The sequence below is a fragment of the Pelophylax lessonae genome (genome assembly GCF_965119305.1).
Source record: "Pelophylax lessonae genome assembly, chromosome: 8".
NCBI classification, from domain to species: Eukaryota; Metazoa; Chordata; class Amphibia; order Anura; family Ranidae; genus Pelophylax; species Pelophylax lessonae.
The window spans coordinates 127,159,510-127,173,537 of NC_138775.1; the positions used below are offsets into that span (position 1 = coordinate 127,159,510).

Genomic DNA, 14,028 nt, shown 5'->3' on the forward strand with positions numbered 1-14,028 from the left:
GAGCGACTTGTGTCGCTCCTATTAGAACGGGTCTGCAGCTTCCCTATGGGAGGCGACCTGCGGCGACCTGTGAGGCGACCAGGTTGCCTCACAGGTCGCCTTAGTGTGAACGGGGGCTTTCTGTAGAGAGTTTGCTGCACTGAAAGTAAAGGGGCTGAAAAATTTTGCACGCCCAATTTTTCAGTTTTTTATTTGTTAACAAAGTTTGAAATATCCAATAAATTTCGTTCCACTTCATGATTGTGTCCCACTTGTTGATTCTTCACAAAAAATTACAGTTTTATATCTTTAGGTTTGAAGCCTGAAATGTGGCAAAAGGTAGCAAAGTTCAAGGGCGCCAAATACTTTCGCAAGGCACTGTATAGCAGAGTGTGTGGGGTTATGCCTGCAGGGACTGCCCCACAGGCATCCTAAAGCTTTTTCCTGCCTAGTGTCCTACTCCTGTAGGGGGCAGCATAACCCAATGGTCAAGATTATATGGAGCTGCGGCTGTCAATGAACGATAGAGAAAAACCGAATTGGCCAAATTGTTTCTCCCCATCACTAATCTCCATCACCTGCCAATAAGCATAATCACTCCTAACATACTAACTTGAAGTCCTTTTTCTATTTAGGGATTCTCCAACTGGATATTTACTCCTATGTCCTGGATATGTTGGCATGCCTTTTTGAAAATAAAGGTGGTTTGCAAACTTTTTTTTAACTTTCACAGTTGTATATTTGCTGTGAATCTTTGCTGTTAGTGTGAGTTCTAATGCTGACTTTCTACCGGTTTCTAGTTTTCATAGAGCTGGAGGGAAAATTATTATAGTAAACACTCTTCCTGACACACTGCTGCTTATCTGACTGACTGCTAGATCACTCCTTCTCTCACACTTAGTTAATTTCTTTGCTCCGGGCAAACCATAGGCTGTTACTTTTCTGGTTTCTTGGGAACTGTAAAAGTCTTGTGTTGCACAGGACACTTTCCACTTTGACAGGGCAGCTGGCAGGAAAACAAGCAGGCGTGACAGCTGGTGGTGGCATTGTGCAAGGTTGCCAGGAAGCAGAGAACTACCCTGTCATCTCTGAAGTAGAATGACAGTTCCCCTCAGGATTCAAGCAAAAGTAGCAGCTGGGGGAGGAGTAATGAAGCCAGGAAGGGAGCTGAACATGGAAAAACTGCATAAATTGTTTTCAATCTATTATAGACAAGGCAACATCAAGCCTTCTCTTCTCCATAGCGTAGTGAGGTGATCCGTTTCCCAGCAGATAGGAGGGCAGCAGCAACCGGTTGCCTTCGCAGAAAATAGGGGCCTCTTCAGAGAAAAAAAAAAAAGTCAACATTTTTATGAATAGTAAAATAAGTTGGCATGATGTGTAGATGCAAAGCTCTAATTATCAAATATTTGGTTTGCCTGAAATTCAGCCTTAAGTGTTCTTACTGTGCTGTCTAACAAATTGCTCATCAATGTATATTAAACATATTACGCATTTTGCAAGTGCACTGCCAATGAAAAAGCGAAATATTTGTAAAAAATATTTTATTTACATACAATGTAACAATATTTCTTGCAAGCAGAGTATTTCTCCCAATGCCCAGCACTTACTGAAAATTTATAGTTTCCAACAACAGGAGGTGGAGTGTGAATTTACAAGTTACTGGAAGAATTACCAGTTTGTTAAATCTAGCGTCAAGTTTCTGTAGAGTAAATGTCCATTCCTAAAAACTGTGTACTGCGATTGCAGTAACAAATATTCTGGATTAAAAAAAAAAAAAAAAAAAAAAAAAATCAGAAATATACAGTGGGATTTACATTGCACAAAACAGACATATCTGAATTATAGCTAACAAAACTATTTCTCCTGTAATGAAAGTGTTATTTTGCAGCCGGGAAAATCTATGCTAATACAAAAATACTTGTCCTCACTTACTAATGAGGATGCACTGTACATATGAATTCATGCATTTATACCCAAATGATTTAAAAAAAATCCTTTTTGGAGGCACAATCACACTGTAAAATAGCAATATGTGCAACGAATCCCGAATTGTTCAATTTATTAATAAAAACATCTGAAAACACATTAACAAGGTTAACTGCAGGTAGGTGACCACTGTGCTAAACAGCATGAATGAACTTAATAGGGAAAGGAGGAGGGTAAACAAAGTAAACAAAAGTCATAGGTTGATTAGGGGGAAAAAAAAAAAAAAAAAAAAAAAAAAATGCTCTTTGGCGCTCGGATGTGGATAGATTTCAGTTTCTTCCCAAAGAGAATAAATCCTTACAACCAATACTGAAAACATTTAGGTGAATTTAAGGCACAAAAAAAAAAAAAAAACACAACACAAAAACAAAAAAAAAACAAACAAAAACTATATTTATATATGTACACACATACAAATCCACTAGAGAAGACATGACCTTGTTATTTTTTGTAAATGCCATAGATAATTGTTCACCAAAAACTCACCAGCTAGCCCAGCCAGCGGGGACAAAATACCAATTTTGCCTTCATATGTATGAAACAGACTGAAAGTCTTGAATTACTCTGTAATACTTGTCTTGTCGAAGAGCTATACTCGCCAAATACCAAAGCAAGGTTTCTCACTATTAAATATACAAATGCTTTTACATCTATAACCATGTCATATGCACAAGTTTTAAAAGTTGTGCAATTACAGCAGTTTTATTCTAGATTTGTTTTGCTTTACTGATATTATAGACTTTCATACTAACACAAAAGAGAAGAAACCGTTTCAATAATGTTCTGCAGACCAGTTCAGGCAATGACTCAAGACTAGAACTTTGTTGTAGGCGTTTTTCTGACACTAGTAGAAATATTTCAACTCAGTAATTACTTCAAAGCAAAGTTCATGCATGATGTTAATGTACAGAACAATGTTGGCAAATGGTAGTACGGACACTAGTCCAAATTAACTGCTCTGGGTGGAAATAACATCTGTTGACTGTGGGTCACAAAATGGTCCAAAACGGCCATAAATGTCTTTTGCCCTAACCGCAAAATAGTACTTGCTGCCGGAAACAAACTGTGTTAGAGTGCATGCCATAGGAAGAGGAAGAGCTTTCACTTCCCCAATTTTTTTCCACTGTGAAGGAGAGGTTGCAGATGGGTCTTCATGGTAAGCATAGAGGTGGTAGCTATCTACTACAGCACAGCTACGATCCACTTCCAATACACTCCAAGAAAGAACAATTCCATTTTGGCTTTGAACTCTGGCAAGTTTTAAGTGCGGTTTTTGAGGTGCAGAAGTTGAAGCTGCTTCAGGAGGAAGGCGTTGGGGCTGTGGAGCCTCAGGAAGTGGTGCTGGATGGATTGGCCTGGCTTGCTCCTATAAGGAGTAAAACATTTGTAAGTGCACAAATAACTTTAAATCTCTAAGTGTTTCTACAATCGAATGACTGTTTAAATCCCCATCCATTTGATTTCAGTTGTGGTCATTCATCTACCTCTAGTCTGCATTTTTAATTCTGAAACCAAGATCATTTGCACACCTACACTACACAAAATAGCATTTTTCACTAGAAGGTTAAAAAAAAAAAAAGGCACGCCAAGAGTTAGGTCCAGCAATGTGCACGACACCTCCTGGGCTTAGCTCTATTGTTTATATCCGACAGCTTTATAGTGGAGATAGCTATAGTTGCTTCAGCTGCTATGCCCACCCGCCCCTCCCCTCCCCCTGCCCAATCACAGAAGCCTTGGTATTAGGTGAACACATTCACAAAATACAAAGGCTTCTAAGGATAAACAGTACAGGGGAGGGAGGGATGGGCATAACTGCTGTGCATGTTTCTCTCCTCTCAGATCTTGGGAGTGTATCTCTAGTAGAGCAATAAAACTGTCAAATGTAAATAAGAGATAAGCGCATGGACTGAACTCATTGTGTGCTTTCACTTTTTACAAAGTGGTTGAATTCCTGAAATTCAGCTTTATTTGTACAAAAATGGGATTTTTGTACTAACAGTAAAATCCATTTCTCGACGGGCACGGTGCTCCATGCATCATAACTAGTGGGTTATATTGCCTCCTCCAGGAGTACGACTAGGCAGAGCAAAAAACACCTGGCTATGACCATGGGCTGTCCTCAGCTGGTATATAACCCCCCTCTCTGCTCTAGGTATTCAGATTAGTAGCAAGCAGTATTAGAAGTATCAGAACTCCCTAGAGGGGTGGGTGCCGTATCTGTCCACAAACTCTAAGGAATTGATTTTTTACGGTAAGTACAAAAATCACATTCTTTCGTTCGACGGACACAGCGCTCCATAAATCATAACTAGTGGGACGACCAAAAGCAGTGCCAAAGGAAAATGAGAGTGGGGAAAATAACCCAAGGCTAAACATAAGAGCCCTTAACCAGGGCACAGGAGCCCTAACTGGGTCACAGGAGCCCCATCTGAAAAATAAAGGTTTAAAGAAAAACACCCCTCAAGAGGGAACAGCCCCTCAAACAGCAGCCTGCAAAACTTTGCGGCCAAAAGAAGCATCCGCAGATGCCAAAGTATCTACCTTATAGAATTTTGCATGCATTGATGACCAAGTGGCCGCCTTGCAAACTTGCGATATTGAAGCCTGATGACGAAGGGCCAAAGAAGCACTCAGCGGCCAAGTAGAATGTGCTGTGACAGGGAAAGGTGGAACCTGACCTTAAATGGAATAGGTCTGAGTCACCATTTGTCTGATCCAGCCCAGGACCCTTACAGAGTGGTGATAACAGGGGAGACCCCAGGGGTCTCTACTGCATTCTCTGCCCTGAGACCCCCAACAGACTCTAGGTCCACATAGGGGAGAAGGAGTGGGGGAAGCCCAGCTCAGTGAGGGATTTAAGGATGGGAGGAGGGAACCTGCAGGCAGGTCCGACCGTTCCTAGAGGTTACCCACGTCCACCCTAAAGAAAACCACCAAAAGGGGAAAGGGGGGATTGTACATATCCTTCCAATGGTGCAGCTAACGCTCCAAACAGAACTCCTCACCACAGAAGTAAGGGCGCGGTCGGCCAAGCCTGGTCGTATGCGACCCTGCGAGACGTTTAAATTGTGTGGCAGCCACTGTCTATGAGGCTATGTCGCGGCTGACCTGGCTTGCAGCTGTGGTCTCCACGCACTCGCTGGCTGGGCTGGGGGGGGGGGGGGGGGGCGGGATGACAACGACGCCACTGGATCTAGATTATGCAGCCCATCGCCCAGCCCAGCAGCTGATTGTGGATTTACCGAGAGAAAACAAAGGAAGGAGAAAATTACTAGGACCAGATGGGGTTATATACCAGATGAGGATGGCCCATTGGCGTAGCCAGGTGTTTTTTGTTCTGCCTAGTCCTACTCCTGGAGGCAACATAACCCACTAGTTATGATTTATGGAGCGCTGTGTCCGTTGATGAACGAAAGAGAAAAGTAGCTAGTAGCTATGCCCAGTGTGCTCTGAATATTTAAAATAGGAATTTCAAACCTATTGTAAAATCCTTAGAGGGATACAGGAATTCTGAAATCTTTGTGTTCTACTGCTGTCTACAGGTGAATTAATGCTGATTTACAAAAGCATTGTGGACAAACCTTGGGCAGAATGACTCCAATTGCCAGCATGCTAGAGTTTAGTGGCAAAGCAGTACTAAGAGCATGATAAAAACACAGGGCAGGACCTGTATCTCGGTGAATAGAAAACGGGACTTTTGTGCTCACAGTAAAATTGTTCCTGAAGCCCATTGTGGGATAGAACTATTAAGTAACCCAGAGTTAAACTGCAGGCTACAGTAGAAGCAAAAAACATTTGTATAAATATACACTTGCGTCTCAAAAAATAAGAATACCATTAAAAAGTTTATTTCAATAATTAAATTCAAATGCAATATACCGTAGATGTGTTACACAGAGATATATTTTAGCATTTCTTTCTTTTAAAAGAAATGTATGTTTTTTTTTTTAATTTTGAACTCATACTTACCTAGGTGGATTCAGCATCGACCTGATGCTGCACCTGTCCCCCGGCGCCTATAACACTGAGAACTTAGCGATCGAACACCACCGATTGCTCGGTTCTCATAGCTCCATGGAGCAGATAGTTGTTGACTGTCAGTCAGCAGCTCTCTGCCCCTCCTCGCTCACTGGAGCGCTGGGCTGTGGAGAGGAGCAGCCGGGTCAGGCTCTCAGTGGCCCGCTTTGGCTGTACTTCTTTCAGGAATATGGCTTTGAGCTAGTGAAAACCCATAATTCAGTACCTCAGAAAATTAGATTACATAGGACCAATAAAAAAAATAAAAAGGATTTTAAACACAGAAATGTTGGCTTACCGAAAAGTATGTCCATATACAGTATTGAATGAACTCAAAACTTAGTTGGGACTCCTTTTGCTGGAATTACTGCATCAATGTGGCATGGCATAGAGCTTGTGGCACTGCTGAGGTGTTATGGAAGCCCTGGTTGCTTTGATAGCAGCCTTCGGCTCATCTGTATTGTTGGGTCTGGGGTCTCATCTTACTCTTGACAATATCCCACAGATTTTATATGGGGGGTCTAGGTCAGGTAAGTTTGCTGGGCAATCAAGCACTGCAATACTGTGATCATTAAACCAGGTATTGGTACTGTTGGCAGGTGCCAAGTCCTGCTGGAAAATAAAACCAACATCTCCATGAAGCTGGTCAGCAGAGGGAAGCATGAAGCGCTCTAGAATTTCCTAGTAGAGGGCTGTGCTGACTTTGGATTTGCTAAAACGCAGTGGACCAACACCAGATGACATGGCTCCCCAAATCATCACAGACTGTGAAAGTAGGCAATATACCGCTAAAGGTATCGACCCCTCCACTTCACCGCCACTGCACATGTAAAAGGGTACCGGCCCTGTATGTAACAAGAAGCATGTAGTAAAGTCCAGGTAGCTGCACTCCTTTGAAATCACCTTCATCCATATACAATTCATACAACAAAAAGGAGTGCGGCCATCGAGACTTTGTTACTCCATTACTGACTGTGGAAAATTTTGCATTTCATTTGGAAATCAAGAACCCAGAGTCTGGAGGAACAGTAGAGGCACAGAATCCAAGTTGTAGGAGGTCCAGTGTGAAGTTTCCACAGTCAGTGATGAATTGGAAAGCCATGTCATCTGCTGGTGTTGGTCTACTGTATTTTATCAAGTCTAAGGTCAGCGTAGGCTTCTACCAGGAAATTCTAGAGCAGTTGATGCTTCCTCTCTGCTGACTAGCTTTATTTAGATATTGATTTCATTTTCCAGACGGACTTAGCACCTGCCCACATTGCCAAAAGTACCAATAGCTGGTTTAAAGATCATGGTATCACTGTGCTTGATTGGCCAGAAAACTCATCTGACCTAAACCTCATAGAAAATCTGTGGGGTATTGGCAAAAAGAAGATGAGACACCAGACCAACTATGCAGACGAGCTGAAGGCCGCTATCAAAGCAACCTGGGCTTCCATAAAACGTCAGCAGTGCCACAGGCTGAGTACCTCCATGCCAAGTTGCATTGATGCAGTAATTTAAGCATAAGGAGCCCCGACCAAGTATTAAGTGCATACAATACTGTACATGGACATACTTTTCAGTAAGCCAATATTTCTGTATTACTTTTGTTTTTTTTTAATTGGTCCTCTTTAAAATTTGATTTTTCTGAGATACTGAATCTTGGGTTTTCCCTAGCTGTAAGCCATAATCATCATAATCAAAAGAAAGACATGCTTGAAATATATCACTGTGTACAACACATCTATATACATTTAACTTTTTTTAATTCAATGACAGGAATATCATCAAAAAGTTAATTTCAATTTTAGGAGATGCACTATAATACATAAGCATTTTTCATGAACTGAACTCAAAGATCTAAGACTTTTTCTATGTACACAAAAGGCCTATTTCTCTCAAATATTGTTTACAAATCTGTCTAAATCTGTGTTAGTGAGCACTTCTCCTTTGCCGAGATAATCCATCCACCTCACAGGTGTGGCATATCAAGATGCTGATTAGACAGCATAATGTTTGCACAGATGTGCCTTAGGCTGGACATAATAAAGGGCACTCTAAAATGTGCAGTTTTAAGAGAAGAGGAGATTAAGGGAGGATGTGATCAACATGTATAAATACATAAGGGGGTCATATAGTGAACTTGGGTTTGAGTTGTTCACTTTAAGGTCTGCACATCTTAGAAGTGGCCTTTTATTGTGGCCAGCCTAAGGCACATCTGTGCAATAATCATGCTGTCTAATCAGCATCTTGATATGCCACACCTGTGAGGTGGATGGATTATCTTGGAAAAGGAGAAGTGCTCTTTACGCCTAGAGGAAAACTGATTTTGTCACCAAATACGGAAAGGTTTCTTCCCCATAAGCTGTGAAAATGTGGAATAGACTCCCTCCAGAGGTGGTTCTGGCTAACTCACTAGATTGCTTTCAAAAAGGCCTGGATTCTTTCATAGGTGTACATAATATAAATGGGTACTAACATTTTTTTTTTTAAAGTTGATCCAGGGAATATCCGATTGCCTCTCGGGGGATCAGGAAGGAATTTTTTTTCCCTGCTGTAGCAAATTGGATCATGCTTTGCTGGGGTTTATTTTCGCCTTCCTCTGGATAAACAGCGGGTATAGGATTGTGTATATGGGATTGTATGGTAGGGTTTTCAATACTTTTTTTTTTTTTTTTATGGTTGAACCGGATGGACTTGTCTTTTTTCAACCTGACTAACTATGTAACTATGTATTGGGGGGGTCCAAAAACCAGTCAGTATCTGGCGTGACCACCATTTGCCAAACGCAGTGCAACTCATCTACTTTGCATAAAGTTGATTGTGGCCTGTGGAATTATGGTCCACTCCTCTTCAATGGCTGTGTGAAGTTGCTGGATATTGGCAGGACCTGGGACACGCTGTCCTCTACACCGATCCAGAGCATCCCATACATGCTCAATGGGTGACATGTCCAGTGAGTATGCTGGCCAGGCAAGAACTGGGATATTTCCAGCTTCCAGGAATTGTGTACAGATCCTTGCAACATGGGGCCGTGCATTATGCTGCAACATGAGGTGATGGTCTTGGGTGAACATCACAACAATGGTCAGGATCTCGTCACAATCTCTGTGCATTCAAAATACCAACCATAAAATGCACCTGTGTTCATTGTCGATAACACGTGCCTGCCCATATCATACCTCACCGCTACCATGGGCCACTCTATACACGTTGACATCAGCAAACCGCTCACCTACACCACGCCATACACTCTGTCTTTCATCTGCCCTGTACAGTGAAAACTGGGATTAATTCGTGAAGAGAACGCCTCTCCAAAGTGCCAGATGCCATCGAATGTGAGCATTTGCCCACTCAGTCGGTTACGCTACCGAACTGCCATCAGGACGAGACCCCGATGAGGACATAAACAGCATTGAGGAAGGGATCAGTAGTTCGTTATCAGTTTTTGCAGATGACACAAAATTGGCCAGGGCAATAACTGCACAGCATGAAGCAGATATCCTACAGAATGACCTGGACAAAATTACGGAGTGGGCAACGACATGGCAAATGAGGTTTAATGTGGAGAAGTGTAAGGTTTTGCACTTGGGGACCAAAAACATAAAAACACAATACACGTTAGGAGGGGAACCCTTGGGGGAATCAAAAATGGAGAAAGATCTGGGAGTCTTAGTTGATGATAGATTAGGCAACAGCATGCAATGCCAAGCGGCAGCTTCCAAAGCCAACAGAATATTAGCATGCATAAAGAAAGGGATGTATTCCAGAGATAAGACTATAATCCTTCCACTTTATAAAACTCTGGTCCGACCGCATCTGGAGTATTCTGTCCAGTTCTGGTCGCCAGTCCTCAGGAGGGATGTGTTGGAGCTGGAGAAAGTCCAGAGAAGGGCAACTAAACTGATTAGGGGGTTGGAGGACCTTACCTATGAAGAGCGGCTGCAATCGCTCGATTTATTTTCCCTGGAGAAAAGACGTCTGAGAGGGGACATGATAGCAATTTATAAATATCTTAATGGGGATCTCAGCTTAGAAGAAAAGCTGTTCATTCGAAGGAATTGCATGAGGACTCGAGGACATACAATGCGATTAGAGGAGAAGCGTTTTAACCTCAGGCAACGTGGGGGGTTCTTTACTGTTAGGGCTACAAGATTGTGGAATTGTCTACCACAAGAGGTGGTTTCTGCGGGTAGTATGGTGACTTTCAAAAGACTTTTAGACTTACATCTCAAGGATCAGGAGATTGAGGGCTATGTTAGATGATTACAGTCACACACACCTACACAGGTTGAACTGGATGGACTATTGTCTTTATTCAACCTCACCTACTATGTAACTATGTAACTATGTAACTATGACAACGAGCATGCAGATGAGCTTCCCTGAGAAAGGTTTCTGACAGTTTGTGCAGAAATTCTTTGGTTATGAAAACCGATTGTTGCAGCAGCTGTCTGGGTAGCTGGTCTCAGACGATCTTGGAGGTGATGTGGAGGTCCTGGGCTGGAGTGGTTCCACGTGCTCAGCGGTTGTGAAGCCAGTTGGATGTACTGCCAAATTCTCTGAAATGCCTTTGGAGACGGCTTATGGTAGAAAAATGAACATTCAATTCACAGGCAACAACTCTTGCTGACATTCCTGCAGTCAGCATGACAAATGCACGCTCCCTCAAAACTTGCAACAACTGTGGTGTTGTATTGTGTGATAAAACTGCACATCTTAGAAGTGGCCTTTTATTGTGCCCAGCCTAAGGCACATCTGTGCAATAATCATGCCGTCTAATCAGCATCTTGATATGCCACACCTGTGAGGTGGATGGATTATCTCGGCAAAGGAGAAGTGCTCACTAACAGATTTAGACAGATTTGTGAATTTTTGAGAGAAAAAGGTCTTTTGTGAACATAGAAAAAGTCTTAGATCTATGAGTTCAGCTCATGACAAATAGGGGCAAAAACAAGTGTTGCTTTTATAATTTTCTTCATTTTTTGTACACACACACACACACAGTGGATATAAAAAAACCACATGCCCCTGTTAAAGTTCCAGGTTTCTGTGATGTAAAAAAATTAAACAAATCACATCAGAACTTTCCACATTTAATGTGAACTATAAACTTTCAAACTCGTGTTAAATAGGAGTCAGTACACACCTGCCATCATTTAGAGTGCCTCTGATTAACCAATACAGCATAACCATACAGCAAAAGCCATGGTCACCAGAGAGCTTCCAAAGCATCAGAGGGATCTCATTGTTAAAAAGGTATTAGTCAGGAGAAGGGTACAAATTAATTTCCAAGGCATTAGATATACCATGGAACACAGTAAAGACAGTGATAAAGTGGAGAAAATATGGCACAGCAGTGACAGTACTAAGAACTGGACGTCCCTCCAAATTTGATGAAAAGACAAGAAAAAAAAGAAAATGGTCAGGGAGGCTGCCAAGAGGCCTACAGCAACATTAAAGAAGCTACAGGAATATCTGGTAAGTACTGGCTGTGGGGTACATGTGACAATCTCCCATATTCTTCATGTGTCTGGGCTATGGGGTAAGACGGAAGCCTTTTCTTACGAAAAAAAACATCCAAGCCAGCTAAATTTTGCAAAAACACATCTGAATTCTCCCCAAAGCATGTGGGAAATGTGTCATAGTCCGATGAAACCCAGGTTGAACTTTTTAGCCATAATTTCAAAAGATACGTTTTTGCGCAAAAAAAAAAAAACACTGCACATCACCAAAAGAACACCATATCCACAATGAAGCATGGTGGTGGCAGCATCGTGCTTTGAGGCTGTTTTTCTTCAGCTGGAACAAGGTAAAGGGAATTCTGAACAGTTTCAAATACCAGTCAATATTGGCACAAAACCTTAAGGCGTCTGCTAGAAAACTGAACATAAAGAGAAACTTCATCTTTCAGCAGGACAATAACCCAAAGCATACATCCAAATCAAAGAATGGCTTCACCAGATTAAACATTTTGGAAAAGCTCAGCCAGAGCCTAGACCCGAATCCGATTGAAAATCTGTGGCCGACACCGGGCGGGAGGAGCGGCCGCTAATAACTATATGAGCGCTTCACCTCCCTGTCAGGCATGTATCTCCTCTGACAGAGAAGTGAAGGCTCACATAGTTCTAGTTACTAGCGGCCGCTCCCCCCCCCCCGCCCAGTGTCAGGTCAGTTCATTCACACACAGTTCCGCTGACAGGGAAGTGAAGGATCACATAGTTATATCTATTAGCGGCCGCTCCCCCCCCCTCGGAGTGTCAGTTAATTCATGTACATCGTGCCGCTGACCAGGAATTGAAGAGAAGTTAAGGCTCACATAGTGACAGCTATTAGCGGCCGCTCGCCCGCCCTCCCTCCCGGTCTGTCACTTCATTCATGTACAGATCGTAGTAGTAGTAGTGACATCACCAGGAAGCGGGCGGCCGGCCAGAGGCGCGTCTTTTGAATAATGGACACGAGAGGAGCTGAGTGAGTAGGAGAGCGTCGCTGGGGGGGCTTACCATTGGTATTAGTAATATGCAGCATGAGGGGGATAATTTATTGTCACTGCTGCATTAGTGACCAACCAGTGGCAGTTAATTAACCCCTTTGTGCTGCATTAGTGCAACCAGTGTTAATTGACACTGATACTGGTTGCACTAATGCAGCACAAAGGGGTTAAGTAACTGTCACTGGTTGGTCACTAATGCATCAGTGACCAGCAGTGACAATACATTAACCCCCTCATGCTGCATAATACAAATACCATTGGTAATTAAATTAACCTATTGCCAACCCGTCACAGTACATATACTGTGACAGGGTGGCAGGGACAGGTCTACGTCGCTGCATGTTTTTGGTGTATGCCCCTGTTCCATCCATTTTAAAATTATTTGGGGGAAAAAGTCATTTTCGGTTTTCGGCCAAGGGCATCCTGCATTTTCGGTTTCTGCCCAAAATTTTCATTTCTGTGCATCCCTAATAGCAAGACTGAAAGCCACAAGCATGACACCCAAAGGCAGAGGCATTCCTATATAAACATTTTCCCCCAAACCAACAAAGCGGTTTGTTATGGCCTATAATTTGTTAGCTGGAGTTTGGTTTCAATTTGTTATCTAAATCTGCTAGTCCAACAATCCCCTTCCCCCAGATTTAACAATGCTGCTATCCAAAGGTGTCTCTGTTGCTCTTCAGAGTGTAGGCATCGTAATTCAGGAGGCTTGTTATTGGCAGGATGCACAGGGGGGAAAAAAATAAAAGTTCAGAGCCATAGACACCTAATCCTTACAATCAATCATCTGCAGATCAATGTTCGCATCAGTCAGATCTTATTCAAGGGATTTGAGCCAATCATACATGGTTGAGAAGAGTACAACTATAGCTAGAATTGATGTCAAGCAGTCTACAGAGAACATGGTCCTTAAAACAGGGTCCTTAAAACAGGGTCCTTACAAGAAAAAGGGATGCAATTACTGGTATAGTTACACGAGTAATGGTGGGTCCACAACAGAAACGGACCACTTTGTGACAAACTTCTCACTAAGTGGGTACAGAGTCAGCAAGTGTTTGGGAAAATCAAAAATCCAACTAGCATTCTAATCTTCATACATAACTGAAAAATTGAGTGCAAAGGGAAAGTCCATGAGGTCCTAGGGGCCCTGTAGGCCCAAATTCAGACAGCACTGGTAGGAAAGACATGCTGATCCTTCCAGCATCTGAGCTGTGTGCACCACATCAATGAGAACCAACAATGTCTCCTTCAACTAAGGTAGTCATAACAATGCTGCAGGCAGATCAGGTCTTGCTGAAGAAAGTTTATCTATCCTTTTAGAACAAGCAAAAAACGAAGGCATGCCGGTAGTAGGAGGAGATTATAGCCAGGACAGTCCAAGTTTGCCAGTAAAACCCTAAACTTGAGAAAAAGCTTTATATTTGCATACCTCCAAAAGGTCCTGATCAAACAGATGTTTCTCAATATACTAAGGTTATCATAGTACATATTACATTTTGAACTTAAAGCGGAGTTCCACCCTGGTTATACATTTTTTTACAAAAATACCCCCGGGACAGTCAGGGCTA

At 42.4% G+C, this 14,028-nt stretch overlaps 1 protein-coding gene across 2 annotated transcripts in view; it reads right to left on the reverse strand.

The window, feature by feature from the left end:
- Window positions 1-1,506: 1,506 nt before the first annotated feature.
- ATF7IP (activating transcription factor 7 interacting protein) overlaps window positions 1,507-14,028 on the reverse strand; it is a 233,313-nt gene continuing 220,791 nt past the window's right edge. For both annotated transcript variants that reach the window (XM_082266006.1, XM_082266007.1), the window contains exon 16: window positions 1,507-3,334. In XM_082266006.1, coding sequence (XP_082122132.1) covers window positions 2,918-3,334 — 417 coding nt within the window. In that variant the 3' untranslated portion in view covers window positions 1,507-2,917. The remainder of the gene's footprint in view (window positions 3,335-14,028) is intronic.